The 15,555-nt window shown below is 49.6% G+C and overlaps 1 protein-coding gene and 1 long non-coding RNA gene across 7 annotated transcripts in view; one reads left to right on the top strand and one right to left on the bottom strand.

Annotated features, from left to right (window-relative positions):
• Nucleotides 1-15,555, top strand: part of ANKS1A (ankyrin repeat and sterile alpha motif domain containing 1A) — a 168,107-nt gene that overhangs the window by 103,382 nt on the left and 49,170 nt on the right. For all 6 annotated transcript variants that reach the window (XM_055571653.1, XM_055571656.1, XM_055571651.1 and 3 more), the window contains one exon: nt 5,123-5,709. In XM_055571653.1, coding sequence (XP_055427628.1) covers nt 5,123-5,709 — 587 coding nt within the window. The remainder of the gene's footprint in view (nt 1-5,122; nt 5,710-15,555) is intronic.
• Nucleotides 1,741-14,214, bottom strand: LOC129646016 (uncharacterized). Its single transcript, XR_008711637.1, has 3 exons — nt 14,137-14,214; nt 9,696-9,920; nt 1,741-1,863 (listed from the first exon to the last, which is right to left on the bottom strand). It is a non-coding gene; the product is annotated as an uncharacterized LOC129646016 (long non-coding RNA).

The following is a 15,555-nucleotide window of genomic DNA, read 5'->3' as shown; positions in this document are numbered from 1 at the left end:
AGACGGCTAGACCTGCCCTGGCATTTGAATTTTATTCTGCCTGGTTCACAGGGCCACTTAGAAGAAACCAGTCTTCTCTGTTGAGCCAGGGGAAAGGAAACCAGACTCGGCGCCGTGTTAGCATGAAGAACAGTTTGGAAACCGTTGTAAATGAAAAATGCTAATGATGGCAGCTTGCATTAACTGAAGGCTTCTTACGGGCCAGCCGTGCGCTGGGTTCATTTACACTGATTAGGTCATTGCATATCTCCAGACAAATCTTCCGAATAGAGGCTATTTTTATCCCTGTTTAATAGATGAGGAAGAAAAAGTTAGGTGTTAGAGCTGGCCCTTAAGCCCTAACGTGGCCATATCCAAAGCCTGTTTAACTATGAGGTTAAATCATTTCCCCTGAAGCCCTGCTACTATTCATGTTTTAATGTCACAGAGCTGGAAGGGAACTTAGGTCATCTAATCACAGATTCAAACCATACTAAATCTCAAAGCCTTGGAGAATGCATCCCAGCCATTAATTTTTGAGAGAGACCCAGAGAGGGAAAGTCACGGGGCTGCAGCTCCAGCTTGGGCCTCCTGAATCCCAGTCCAGCTCTTGTTCTGTTTCTCGGGTTGTCATGGAACAGTGTGGACTCTGTCTATTTGTCTTGTCAGATCATGGTCTCCAGCAAGTGTCTGGATAACCTACTCAGTACCTTCTTTCTGAGGGAAGCACAGTGACCCTCCAAAAGCATCGCCGTACTTGGGAGTTCCCTGGACACACACAGTTTCTGGCACTCACCACTGTGACTAAGCGTTTGGAAGGTTCTAATCCTAAGGGCACAAAGAAAGTAGAACAGCCCAGGAAACTGGAGTACCCCAGCCTTCTCCTCTGAGCCTGAGGATTGTTTTAACGTAGCAAGTCCTCTCACACTCTGCATTTTTCAGCCCTCATTGAAACTGGCAGGGGTGACTGGAAAGGTGTAAATGTTAAAATGTTATTGTTCAAAAACCCTTGAGAATCCCCATGGATCATCATAGTAATTAAAATGCAGCAGAGAAGACCCCTTGCTTCAACAGCTCACAGGGCAAAAGGAAAGTGCACACCCAGAATGAATAAAAATGGAAAGTTGAAGGGACTTGGAATTAGCATGCTGGTGTGTCCTGCTGGTCAGTGGAGCAGCGGGCCTCGGTGTATGGGGAGAGTGAGGACACAGCCCTCCCCGCGTCCTGTTCCCCCCCGTTCCTCTCCTGGAAGGGCAGGTGGGAGGAGTGCCATGGGCAGTGGAGGACGAGCGTTTGAGGAGCTATGGAGCTCCCAGGGCGGGAGCACAGTGATTATCAGTCGAAGGAAGGCTTTGGGCCGAGGGTTCTCTTCTGGAGTCCATGAGCCCTGGGCACAAGGGTCCTGTCTCTGCTTTTTCTAATGTATTTCCACTTTTTCTGAGGCCTGTCAAGGCCTTTCTTCTCCTTCAGTGTCCAACTCAAAATCTACCTCCTCTGAGAAGCCTCTTGTTTCAAAGTTATCACATGCTCATTGCTACTCACTGTACTGTGCATTTGGTTTATACTTTTCTTTAATCTTTGCTTTGAATTCTAGTTATTTCTTTATATGCTGGTCTCTTCCAATAGCTGGTAGGCTGCTGGAGCAGAGGCCGTGTCTTCGTCTTTGTATCTTCGGGTGCTCCCTGAAGATGGATATTTCGCACACGAGTATTGATGGAAGGAGGGCTCACAGTGATGGTGCTGGGCCCTATTTCTCACTGGGCTCAGTTTCTCACTTCAGCCTTCTCACTGTCTTACCTTTGGTCACCTCCTCCTGTGTCGAGACTTATAAGGATGATGTTCGTTCTTGGCATGTGCAGTGTTGTTGACAATCCTTGTGACAACCTGTGAGGAACAGAGAAGTAGTAGAAGATCTGTGAACAAAATATGAATAAGAACAGGTGTTAACATCTGTTTGGAGCTGGCATGTGCCAGGCATGGTCTAAATGCTTCGCATATAAAATTCCCATAACAATCCTATAAAATAAATACTGTTAAGATCCCAGAATTATAGATGAGATTGCCAGGCACAAAGAAGTTCAGTAATTTGCTTAAGAGCTGGCTTTGGTGTTGGGGCTTGGGGGAGATCTGGCTTTTGATCGGTGTATTATATTGTTAACACCTTGTCCCTAAGAGACCTAATATTATCCTGACTTTACTGAAGGAAAGGACCATTGAGTAGGTCTTTTCCCACTTATTGATTTGCCAGGAAATCTAGCTTAGTCTTGGATATAGTATTTTATGAGAAAGAGTGCCAGCTTGTTGAGATCCTCAGGTTCTTAGATCTTGACCAGCTTTTCAAATGCCAAGGTGTCTTTTCTTGGAAATTGCTGGGTGAGTCATGTCAAATAAGAATCCCTTCCCATGATTTCCTCTACTCTGGTGGACTGTGGTTTCTCTACTGGGATTATAACCCTCAGAAATTCTTACTCTTTGCATATTTCCTCCTGCCATAAGGTTCCATTCCTTTTTCCACCCACTTCCCTCCTCCAGCATCTGTCTGTTAGGGAGCTCTTGGCATGTGTCTCTCTTTCTGCATTGATAGCCGACATGAGTGCATGGCTGTTGGACAGGGCCTTCATTGTTGGCGATGCCAGCAGCAGTCAGAACGTGCTCTGTGGCCTGGGTTCCAAGGTCCACCCAGGCAGTGTGAGCCTGGCTGGCTCCCAGTTCTGGACTGGTGTTTTTCTTTTGTTGTTGGATTCCCATCTCCTCAAAAAAGTTGTTAAGTAAGGAGGTAGAAGCTGGTGCCAAGGAAGAGAAGCCTGTTACCAGCACCAGCACCCTCTTTCACATTCAGATGCGGTCAGGGGGACACTGCCCCCTGGGCCAGAACCTAGAGGAAGCTGGCCATTAGGGTATGGTCCTGGAGATGGCCAGTTTTCCACTCTGGTTGACTCCCACTTCCCTAGGAAGTCCCATTGGCCCGAATCACCATTAGATGCTTCTGTGGCCCCAACGTCAGCCTCATGGGCAGCTTCATGCACACTGGCAGTTGACTCACGTGGTGTTCATACCCCAAAAGTCAGGGCTTCCTGAGGCCTGAATGAAGCCATGCAGAACTCCATGTACGCAGCACTTTTTCCCTGGAGATACGATCCAGGCTGTTCAGGGCTTATTCAGTGCTCTGGACTTGACCTTTGGGGTTTGGGGTGTGAAAGTCCCAAAGCAGTCAAGAATAGAGGAAGGAGAGGCCAGAGTTCATGCTTCTGGGCTCCTGTGGGTGAGTCATCAGATCCGCGAAGTGGAGCTCCTTGGCCACCCCCCCACAGCCTCTGCAGACCTGCCAAAAGCCGAGCCAGCTGTAGAGACCAAACTGTCCTTCGGGTGGGGTGGGGTGCATGGAGCCATATCCCTGCTCAGGCCTCAGGGTGACAGGCTCAACGTTTGGAGAGCTGGTTACCGGGGTCCTTCCTGAAACGCAGACCTAGCACTGTGGGACCCTGGCGTCGGGCTTGGGTGGTGCAGGGTTGTGTGTGTGAAGTGCGGCCCTGCTCACCTGACAGCCTTGGGACTGCGGGCCTGCTGACGGGGGTGGCGTGCTGTGCAGGCAGGCCCAGGAGAGGCCTCCCAGTGGGGCTCTGCCAACCCCGAGGGGAAGTGTGCTGTCGCAGTGTGGTGAAGACGTGCCTTCTCATCACTATCAGAACATAAAAGGGATTTTTAAGGACCACGCAGGCAACCTGCTTATTTTAGATCTTGAAGCCCAGCAAGATGAGATCACTGCCAAGGCCACCCAGCGAGAGAGCAGATAGCAGGACTAGAGCCAGGTGTGCCGACGCCTGGGTCTCCCCCACCTCTCCAGACCAACCACCGGAGGCCTGAGGGCCTTAGATTTCTCATCTGTAAAAATAGTTGAGCTTGACCCTTTGGGTTCCAAGATCCTCTGATCTCATGAACAGTTTGGAGAGCTTTGTGCAGACTAGAGAATCGTTTGGTGCCGGTACCGTACATTTCCACTTACAGAGAAAGTCGGGTTGGACATTAGCCATGGAGTGTGAACTAGTGCTCAGCACAGGGTTGTCATCTGCCCTGCCGATGTGGGTTAAAATCGCTTATAGGTCTGAGTTCGTGCAGGGAGAGCCTGTTCGGTGTCCCGGCACGATACTGATGTTGGACTCTGATTTGGTCGATTATTTATGCTACCTCAGGGCAGAGGTATTTGGTCCCTCGGGAAAGCATGCAGTAGTGGCTGGCCTCACGAGCTGGCAGTGTCGGGTTTCCGGGTGTTGGGGCCGTCTCAGGAGCACGGCACGCGTCTCAGCACTGACAGATCAGACCCTTTTAATTTCAGCGGACCAGCTAAGGTTAAACTTAAACAAATAGGAGCAGCTGGGAAGCTTTGCAAAGAGTGAGATGTGCACATTCTCAAAAAAAAAAAAAACCTGTGTTCCCTGAGGAAGGAAGGAAGAGGGGTGGAACTCTGAATCGCTGCCCGCCCCCCCTCCAAACCCGAGGAAGGAAGCGGTTTATTTCTCTGCTGGTTTGTTTTGCACTTTCAGTTAAGGAATTCCAGAAGTCGCAGGTTGTGGATCATGACTTCCATCACCTCCCCCCCACCCCCCCACTGTTGCTGCTTGCCAGAGGAAGGGAGGGCGGGTGGCTCTAAATAACACTTTGGCCTTTATGGAAATGTATCAGATGTTCCAGGAGTGAGTCTCGCTTGCTCCTGCTTGCTTGTTGGCGCGCTCTCTCTCTCCCTCCCTCTCACTTTTACTCCACATTCACTCTCCTCACTTGTGTCCTTTCTGTAGGATATAGTTAGCACCTCCTGTCGCCTTATATAGCAAGGTCTGGTCGTTAATGTTAACAGAAATCTAACAACAAGGAAGGCTGCCAGATAGCATTAATCAGGCCAGTGTTTGGAATTTCATAAATGCTCTGACTTTGGGTACAAATTGGACATTAAGAACAATACGAAACTGTGTTTGCTGACTTCTCTCTCCTCTTCTCTCCCTCTGCCTGCTCCCCAGCCATCCAGCTTCTCTTCCTTTTCCCCTGCTTCTGAATTCCTCTGCTCGGACGTGCGCTCGCTGCATTGGAACTTTGTTGGTTTTTGCCGTGTTTAATTTTGTTATTTCTCTGTCTCTCCGTCCACTCCAAGACCACAGGCAGAGCAGCGGTGGCCGGAGCCAGGACTCTGCGGAGGGGCAGGACGGGCAGGTCCCGGAGCAGTTCTCAGGTCTCCTCCACGGCTCCTCCCCGGTGTGTGAGGCGGGGCAGGACCCTCTCCAGCTGCTCCCTGCCCCTGGCCAGAACCATCGAGAAGGGTCTCCTGCGCAGGGTGCCTGCCCCGAGGAGATGCAGCTGGAGCAGACAGGCAGGCGTGTGTCCGGAGCCTCCCTGCCTCGCGTGCTGGACCAGAGTAGGAGAGCGGGCCACCCGGCAAGCCTGCCCCCCGCCCACAGCCAGACGCACCCCAAAACTTCAATGCGCACGGCCTTTCCACGCCCTGGGGGCGCCGAGGAGGAAGGTGACCCGAGCGGGGCCAGGAGCCGAGCCCCTCCCACCAGCAGACCCAAGGCTGAGCTCAAACTCAGCCGCAGCTTGTCCAAGTCTGACTCTGATCTCCTGACCTGCTCCCCAACGGAGGACGCCACGATGGGGAGCCGGAGTGAGTCCCTCTCCAACTGCAGCATTGGGAAGAAGAGGCTGGAGAAGTCGCCCTCCTTCGCCTCTGAGTGGGATGAGGTAAGGCTGCGTGTTGTCTCGAGGAAGAGAGCCAGGCTGGCTGAGCCCCCCGCGCTCACCCGGGTGCCGATGCCCAGGACCAGCATAGGGGCCTCGGCTGCCGGCTTCCTTCACACTTCCACCAGAGTGTTTCCGACAGCTGGGAGGGGGCAGGTGCCCTGGAGCCAGGACAGGGGTCTTCGTGCCTGCGTGGCAGAGGACAGGTCCACTTACGGTTAATCTGCAGGGCGGAGGCCCAGCAGAGCAGGACTGAGGGAGAAGCAGTTCCTAGAAGTGACATGCTGTTTGGAAATATTTGGATCCCATCGGCCTAACTGAGGGAGCCAGACTCGCCCTGAAGATGCTGCGGAAGAAGTAGAGGACTTCCTGCGAGCCTTCAGGAGGAAGAGGGGAGATGCAGGGCTGGGGGATGGGGCTTTGGGAGAAGCTGCTGAAAGGGAACCAGAGGGGGATTTTCTGTTTCCCGCTGCGTGTGATTCTCCTTTCCCAGGAAGACCACATGCTCTCCCGGCAGAAGCTTCTGCCCATCCCACATTCCTGGGTTGGTGGGGCAGAGGGCTAGGTGGTTCAGGAAACAGAGTGATTAGTGAGGAGAACACATTTGGACTCGGAGGCCCAGGTTCCTTTCAGAGCCATTGTTATAGAATAGAAATATGTGCCCAAGTATTTTGCAGTGACCTGTGACATGTCTTCCTGGGCAGAAGAATGTGTTTCTCAAAGCTTGGTAAACATGCAGGGAATGTTCAAGTACTACCTCGCAGGCTTCTAGCTGAAAGGAAGCTGACTTTGAAGCGGACTGGATCTGTCTCCCCGGAACATTTTCACAAGATGAATTTAGCTCTCAAAGAGGAGGGGACCACTGCAGCTGGCATGTCCATTTGAACATTCTGTAGACTAAATGCCCTACCCAGCCCATCCGGGTTGCAGCTGTAAAAGTTATGTAAACCAAAGCTAATCCCATTCCCAGTATGGGAACAGGGCGGGGCCAATTCCTCCAGCACTCATCTCCAGATAAGATGAGGTTTAGGACTCTGTTTAGTCAGGGACAGGAAGATCCTGTGCCAGAGGAAATCTTCGCTGTTTGGCAAACCAGGATTTGGTGGTGAGCCTGTGGCTGATGCCAGGCCACTTAAGGAAAGGTAGCTAGTGTTCGAGAGCGCCTGTGCCCGAGAGATGGCACACGGGAGAGCACGGGTCTGTAGGGACGTGTGCTCTACCTTTGTTTTCAAAACAGAGTTTTTCTAACTTACAGTCCAGTATAGGATGAGGCAGTTTAAGAGTAAGAGGCAATATTCTCTGAAGTGGCAGGAGAAATCAACAGAGAAAAACATCAGTGGGAGTGGGGTGGGCAGAGATGAGGCATATGAGAGGGCAGAAAGGGGGCTTCAGGAAAGATCACAGAGAAGTGGAGTTGGACATGGAATTCAAGAGCCAGGTGTTCTGGTTAGAACCAGATTGGAGCCATGGGATGGCGAAAGGACATCGAGGCGGAGATAGCAGGTGAGCGAGTGCGAGGGTCTGGGGGAGCTTCGGTCACGTGGCTCCTGTCAAGTGCAGAGAGTGTACAGGGAGAGGAAGAAGTAAGGGCGGAAGGTGAGACTGGGAGCAGAGAGTGCGAGGACTTGGCCGTGAGGTGAGAAGTGAGGGGGTGCTTTGCTATCACGGCAGTGGCTCAGAGCTCTTCACACGGGCTGCTGGACCAGCCTGATGAATCACCCCTTCTTTATGTCTCACCCTGAGTACATCCTCCACCCCAGGCGGTCAGCAGTGCTGCACGATTCTTCACAGACTGTCCGGGCCCTGTTGCAGCACTGCCAGGCAGAGTTATGGGTTCCATCATTTCCTCTTGGAAAAGAAACATAAAATCACCGAGGCACACCAGGCTTAATTGAAGTTGCCTGTTGGGTTTCCTTATATCCTAATGAAAGGAGGTGCATACGCTGATACTGTCTTGGTGGGTAGAGATTGCTGGTGGATACAGGGAACCCAGGGACTCCTGGGCCAGGCTGTGGTGAGGCTAACCACCAGAAAGACTGTTACATTTTAAGTTTGAAAAAACTAAAGGCAATTGAGGTCTTGTTGGAAAGCATTCAGAAGATGAAGCTGTGCTTGCATAATAAACATTAACAGAGTGCTTTATGTTTAACCCTTCAGTATTGTTTTGAGCCGTATTATACTTGGTTTGGGGGGATAGCTCTATCTAAAGAGAAACTTGAGTGTTTCCCACCCTGTTTGGCCCTAAACGCAGGACTTGGCAGACTTCCCTAGAGCAGGGCATTAAGTAATGGCTGCTCGCCACCCACCCTGACCCCTGCCTGAAGGCTACTTTGCCTGTATCCTGTGCTTGACAATTTGATTTTCTTTGTCGTCATTAGCTCTAAGGGGTCGGTAAGGCTGCCCTAAAGGAGCTTGGGCCCAGCTCAGCTCTTCACCAGGGCGACCAGGAGGAAGAGGGAGGCTCTGGGGCAGGGCGGCTGCGACCCCAGTGCAGACGGGGTTGCCCGTGGGTTGGCTGGGCTGATCCCGGAAGGCAGCGCAGGGCAGCCCAGGGGCCCCGCTCCGGAGTCAGTAGACCTGGCTCCATCAACTTCACCTCCGTGTGGGAGGCTCCAGGAAGCCTCGGAGTGGTTACCCTCATTTGTGAAACACGCAGTCAAATCTGTGTTTCAGAGGTGTTTTTACCAATTAGATACGTTTCAGCACTCAGTACAGTTCCAGTAGGCATAAAGTGTTGCGCGAACGGTAGATATAAATACTATTATTGTGTCTGCAGCTTTGGAGGGAGAGAACTGGGCCCTGGAGCATCTTCAGAACTTGAGAAAGGCAGAGCTCTGGGGGAAGGTTTGGTGGAGACTAGGAAGTTCAAGTGCTTCAGCCTCCTGCCTGACTCTACCCTACCCAAGACAGAAGAGCCCACCCCGCCTGGGAGAGGAGGGCAGGTGCCCCACATTGTTCTTCGAGAAATTAATGAGCTTTTCTGCCTGATTCCCTGGGAGGGAAGAGGTTAGAGAGCAGTCCGCAGCCTCTCCCCTTTATTGTTCCGATGTAGGCCCGCCTGATTGGCCGGGTGTGGGGTGATGCATGTTGGGCACATGTGCAGTGGACCGTCCCTGTTCTCACACGCAGCCTGTTCCTCACAAGTGTTTCTGTGGGCCCTACTGATCGCCCTGGACCGAGGATTCTGGAAGTTAGCCTGGTTAAGGGCAACCTCTGAGACAGTGGACAGTAGCGATGCTTGTATTCTCCCTGTTTTCTGTTGTGTTTCTGGTAACAAAGAACTAATGAGAGTTGGCTTTGAAGAGTGCTCAGGCTAAGAGGCGCTCTAAATCCCAGCTTCAATAGACACTTTCTGTGTTCTCCAGTCAAATCAGCACCTTCTTTGTCTTAATGATCCCTTGCGGCATCATAGAAGGTAAACTGAGAGCCTGAAGATAAATAAAACTGTAAAATATATAGATAAGGAGTGGGAAAATCACCTTCAGCTCTCTACATAGTTAGTCTCTGTTAATGTTTGATATATATCCCAATTTGAGATCTTAGTACATTTGCTAGTTTATAATTTGCTTTTCTTACCTAATTGCTGCATATTGGGGATGGCTTGCTGTGGCCGTGCCAGTAAGATCTGGATTCAGGTCCTCATTCTGAAAAGCACAGTATCCTGTCTCTGCTTATATCATCGGGTTAGTTAGCTTGTTCTTCTAGCTGTTCTCTGGTTGTTAGACGCGGTGCATGGCACCTTCCATCTGCCCTTCAGTGTGTTCCCCACCCTCCCTACCTGCCTGTGTGCCCCCAGAGGCCCACCCTCATGAACTGCATCACTCGGCCAAGGAAATCTTGGATTGGCTGGGTTGCTCTACTGAAGCCCCCAGCCCTATGAGAGACCCTGGCTCAGTAGCTGTTCTCTGTGCATTTTGGTAACATTCCTCCCCCAGACCCTCTAGGTCTGGGGCTCCACCCTTGTTCATCTCTCTGTCCCCAACACAAACCTGTGCCAATAATCCCTTTATTTAGCTCCTTCAGTTCCCCAGTTCGAATGCGCCTTCTTTTTCCTGCAGGGACCATCAGTGATACGAACGTTGCTAGCACGGTTCCTGTCAAGTCTAAGCAACCGTAGATGGCTGTGTGCCGGAGCAGTCAGCATGGCTCTTGCATGTGAACTGTACATTAGTCTTCATCTGCAGATGATCCAGAAGGTGTGGATATTCAGGGTGCTGGAAAGCAGGAAAAATTCATCATTTAACTGGAAGCCTGTCCCGCTTCCAACTCTAGGGAAGAAACCTGTTCTCCTTCCGCGCGGTTGGCAGTGCCGACAGCATCCTGTGTCATTGCGCTGCACACTGCACCCATGGGCACGCGCGCACACACACGCACATACACACACGGCAGTAGCAGTTGGTGTCTGGTCAGGTAATAGTTTGAATATATAACAAGTCCTAAGGGATCAGATAGGTCTCATTCACACCTGCCTTTGAATGGGATTGAAGCTCTGGAAAGGAAAAGCCACAGAAGGCCACTTCGATACTTAGCATAAACATTTGAGTCATTTAGAACTTAGCTAAAGGCTTAAGTGATGAATCTGTGTTTTATAATCAGCTTTCATCAATATTAAACTAGTGAGAGATGGGTGAAGAACAGGGACATGCTTTGCATACATTTTGTGCAAACAGTTATCTCTGGCCAGGGGTTTGGGGAGTGTCCTGGTTTTGACTGAAATGGTAGCTGCAGGGACCTTGAGTCCCTCCACGTGGAGTGAAGGGGCAGCAGCCAGGAAAACAAAAGCACCCTCCCAGGCCAGGTCCCAGACGCTTTTCCAGCAGGCTGTCCAGGCTGTCCGGTTGGAGGCATGATGTCATCGAGAGAAATGCTGATTGGTTCAACTCCACAGAGGCTGTGCTTGCTTTTAACCCTTGAGGGTCAGGTGTGCAAGAAAATACCTTAGATCTTAAACCCAGAGATTTGGGCTTGAGTTTCCACTGACTATGGCTGAACTTCCCATACCACTGTTCTGCAGTGTGTATTGTTCTTTATTATGTAAACAAGTCCTTTCTGCTGAGCACAGCCCTCCCACTCAAAAGAAGAATGTGGCCCTCCTACCTCTTGGGACAGATTGGAGCCTGGAGTGACTATTTACGTTGCTTCTAGGTTTATTCAGGAGTCACAACTTTTATCCTAGAACCTCTACATCCCCTTTTGGTTTTAAGTGGTCTGGTAGGATGGAGAATGTTTTTGTTTTCCTATTTTAAAATAAGCTCATTTATTGAGTAGTAGTATTAGCGTTAGTCGCTCAGTCTGACTCTTTGTGATCCCATGGACTGTGGCCCGCCAGGCTCCTTTTTCCGTGGGGATTCTCCAGGCAAGAATACTGGAGTGGATTGCCATTCCCTCATCCAGAGGATCTTTCCGACCCAGGGATCGAACCTGGGTCTCCTGCATTGCGGGCAGATTCTTTACCATCTGAGCTACAGGGTATAGAGTCCTATGTGAACAGTTTTGGCCTTTTTATCTGACAAATCCACATGATTTTCTTAGTCTAGATTAAATATATATGTAAATATGGGCATCTCCATGGCCTGGTGCATTGTAAATAAGCCAGAGCTGGTCCTGGCTCTGCAGTAGGCCAGTGATGAGAAGATCAGTGTGGCCACCCCTGCCTGCATCTCCGGATTTCCTCATTGCTATTTTTCCTGTCTTTTTACTTATTCTGCCCCTTTATTTTCTTTTATTTATTTACATACTTACTTTGGCTTCCCTGGGTCTTCGTTGCTGTGAGAGGGCGTTCTTAAGTTACGGTGAGCAGAGGCTGCTCCCTACCTGCAGTGCATGGGCTTCTTACTCTTGTGGCTCCTCTTTCTCATTGCCGAGCACGGACTCTGGTGTGAGGGCTCAGGAGTTGTGGCTCAAGGGCTTAGTTACCCCGCAACACGTGGGATCTTAGTTTCCCAGCGAGGGATCAAACCCGTGTCTCCTGCGTTGGCAGGTAGATTCTTAGCCACTGGACCACCGGGGAAGTTCCGCTTCTTTATTTCTCTCTCTCTCTCTTTTTTTTTTTTTCACCCCTTTGCTCTTTCTCTCATTTTCATCTATGCTCTTTCCTGTCTTTTTACTTTCTTCCTCTTTTTTTTTTTCCTCTTCATTCTTATTTTTACTGGTAGAATCAAGGAGAGGCTTTGCTAATAGCCTTTCATTCTCAGCCTTCTCCGCCAGTGGTTTTCTATTTTTTGTTAAATATTTTTATATTCTACAGAACATCTTATGACTTGTGGTATAGGCTTTTTATTTATATAGACGCTGGGAAAACAGTGTGGACTGCACGTGGACCTCCTTTGAAATCTGTGACCCTCAGCAATGACACAGAGCTCTTTTCTGGATGCCAGTGTTGTGCTCTCGCCCTCAGAGATGTGATCCTGTCTCTGCTCTGTGTTTTCATGGAACACTGCCCGACCCGCCTGGGGCTCCTTTACTTTCCTTTGTCCTGCTTTCTTCCCCAGGATGCCCCCAGGGAAGTAGCCAGTGGGGAACAGGAGTGCTTGTGGCCTGAAGATCCTGGGCAGGGCCACGACTCTACCCCAGCATTCTGCTCTGTCCTGCTCAGGAGCTCGAATGAGCCAGTCTTCGCGCCATGGGGCCCCCCTGTCCATAACTCAGAGCGGCCTGTTTCTCTCTCTGGACAGGTGGAAAACTGCCGGAGCTCACTAGGAGCCTACAAATGACAATTTGTCTGACAGTCTGTTCTTGCCTGCCCTGATTTAAACAACCAGGAAGCCATTGTAAACTCAGTGGAAGTGGTGTGGTTTGTATAAATGTTCCAGTTCCTTTCCGCTTTGGAGCTATTTTCAGCAGACCCTCCAGAGAAAACCAGGGTGGTGCCTTGTATCTGCTGTGTATTTGGGCATGCCGTCCTGGGGTCTGCTGCTGGGCGAATAGCTCTGTGCTGGCTTGTAGGACTGGAGCAGACCAGCCATTCTGACAGGTGTGAGGTGACAGCGCATTATGGTTTTGATTTGCATTTCCAAGTTGCTTAATGATGTTGAGCATCTTTTCATGTACCTGTTGGCCACTTGTTTATCTTTATTTATTTTTGCCCTTGCTGGGTCTTTGTTGCTGCACACGGGCTTTTTCTAGCTGCAGTGAGCAGGGGCTACTCTCTCGTTGCAGTGTGTGGTTTCTCAGGGCAGTAGCTTCTCTTGTCGTGCAGCCCAGCCTCTAGGCATGCAGGCTGCGGTAGTTGCGGCACTTAGTTCAGTGGTTGTGGCGCTCGGGCTTAGTTGCCCCATGGCATGTGGAATCTTGGACCAGGGATGGAACTGGTTGTTCCCTGCATTGCGAGGTGGATTCTAAACCACTGGACCACCAGGGAAGCCCTGATTGTCTAATTTAGAAAAATGTTTATTTAGGTCCTTTGCCCATTTTAAAATTATTATATATATATATATATATATATATATATTTTTTTTTTTTACTACTGAGTTGAATTCCTTGTATGTTTCGGATATTAACTCCTTGTTTGGATACGTGGTTCACCAGTGTTTTCCCCCATTCCGTTGGTCGCCTTTTCGTTTGTCACTGATTCCCTCTGCTTGTGCAGATGCTTTTTAGTTTGATGCAGTCCTACTTGTTTATTTTTGCTTCTGTTGCCTTTTGCTTTTAGTGTCAAATCCAAAAAATGGCTGCCAAGACCAAGCATCCTGGTGATTTTTAGAGCAACTATTTGATCTTGTCCACTATTTGATTCAGTTTTCCAAATGAGGAAACTAAAGTTTGCAAGCTGAAATGACTTGCCTAAGATGTTGGTGCTGTTAAATGAGGGAGACCAGTTGGAGCTTCTAAGTCTTAATGAGATTGTAGTTATTAATAGCATATAGGTGAGTTGAATTTTCATTTTGGTATTAATTAGCAGTTTTTCAGTTCTTATTTAACCCCAGTTTATTGCAGCCCTATTTTACTTTTCTCCCCAACTCCAGAAAAAGAATTTTTTTTTTTTGTTCTAGGTATATAGGAGAGTAATTTGAAAGAGGGAATCCTGGGAAAATGCATGAGTTTTTCTTTTCACTATTAAAGTTCAAAGCGTCTCCTCCCTCTACTGATGTCGCAAACAGAAGACTGTTAGGTGTTTTCTTTTGTGACTCACAGACTGATAAGATGATTTTTAAGCAAATTTTTAAATCAAGAGATCAGAGGAATCTGAACAAAGTCACTTCCACGTTTCCTGAGGTGGTGATCAAGCTTTTGCTTGGAAACCTGAAGTGGCCCCCCTCTACCATCCGCTGTTACCTGTGTGAGATTGCGAATGCTCCTTCGTTTCTGGTTAGGGTCTGTGACTTCCACCCCATCAGTCCTGGACCCTGCACACTGTCCTGCCTAGCAGTTCTGCAGACATTTGACACCTCGATTCTGTCCTCCCACCCTCAGACCTTCTCATTTCCTTACCAGGAAATCCAGCTCCTCCCTCAGCTCGGGTGGTGGTTCTCTCACTGCTTCTGCCCCAGCTCTTCTCTGGCTGCGTTCAGGTCTTCAGGTCCTCTCAGAGTCATAGGACGTCACCACAGATTGCATTATATATTCTGATGGAGTTTTACTTGTCACACACCACCCGGTAACACCTCATCAAGGAGTTTGATGAACCTCCTACTCTCCTGAAAAATCACAGGAACCCATTGTCAGTGAACCCAAATCCAGGGCCGTGTATGAGAGCCCCTTTTTCCGCCTTAGGAGGCCATACATATTGCTGCTCTGTGAAGTGACTGACGGCTCCGGGTTGCCTTATGAAGCTTCTGCCTGCGCTCCCCGCCTGAGGCAGGGTTCAGCCTCTCTCCTGTTGTGCTTTTTGACAAAATCAGTGTAGGTCTTTCCTCTGGCACGGAGGTGTGACTGTACCTGCTCTCCTCCTGACAGGCCAAGGGGCTGCCTGGCCCCTGAGTCCTTCTCAGGCAGTGTGTAGCATCTGTAGGAGTCTCACTGTGGCCTTATTTAGAGGTAGAGATGATTTTGTAGCAGTGTTTTTTTTTTTTTTTTAAGCAATAGGATGGATGAGATTTGGGGAAGCCTGTGTGGTATAAATGACCCCATGCCTGGCTCTGTAAAGGATGTCTCAAGCCCTCATGTGCCGTTGACTCTGAGTGCTTCCTCTCCTCCCCACCCTGTGTCAGTCACCAGGGTTTTCTCTCAGAATCTCCCCCTTCCTCTCCATCCCCACCTGCCTTCCTGGTGTCGGCTCGACAGCCGCCACCTCGGTGTTCTGCTTTGCCCTGGGCTTCTCCTCTAGTTCATGTTACTTGTCACTGTCTTGACATAGTCCTAAATATTTTGTATCATCTCCCCTGACTGAGAACCTCCCTGGTGCCCTATTGCTATAGCACAAAGTTGAAATTTCTCGGCCTGGATTCATGGTTCTGCAGAAGATAACCCAATTCCAGCTTCTGCACATGGCTTTCTGTATCATCTTGCACTCCATTTTTCTGGTTCCCGTCAATTCCTTTATCCACTGTTTTCCTCAACACTTTGGTTTATACCTTTGTCCCTGTTGGAATGCCTTTCTCCGTTTCTTCCTGTTGAAATGCCAAAAGCTTGCTCATTCATTCACAGTTATTGAGAACCTGCTGTGTGCTCATTGTTCTAGGCGCTGGGCATAGTAGAGAAGTGAAATAGTAAACAAAATAGATACACCCAGCTTTTGAGAGATTACAGTCAAAAGGAAGAGATTATATTAAACAAGTACAAACAAAAAATCGTCACAAACAAAGATAAGTGCTCTTGAAGAAAGTACTGTGAGAGGTGGAAGGTGGGGAGTGGGGCTCAGTTTAGATCAGTGAGGAAAGGAGCCCAGTCAAGGAGAGGAGGGCAAGCCTC

Source organism: Bubalus kerabau, chromosome 3, assembly GCF_029407905.1.
Source record: "Bubalus kerabau isolate K-KA32 ecotype Philippines breed swamp buffalo chromosome 3, PCC_UOA_SB_1v2, whole genome shotgun sequence".
NCBI lineage: Eukaryota > Metazoa > Chordata > Mammalia > Artiodactyla > Bovidae > Bubalus > Bubalus kerabau.
This window is presented reverse-complemented; position numbering and strand designations above follow the sequence as displayed.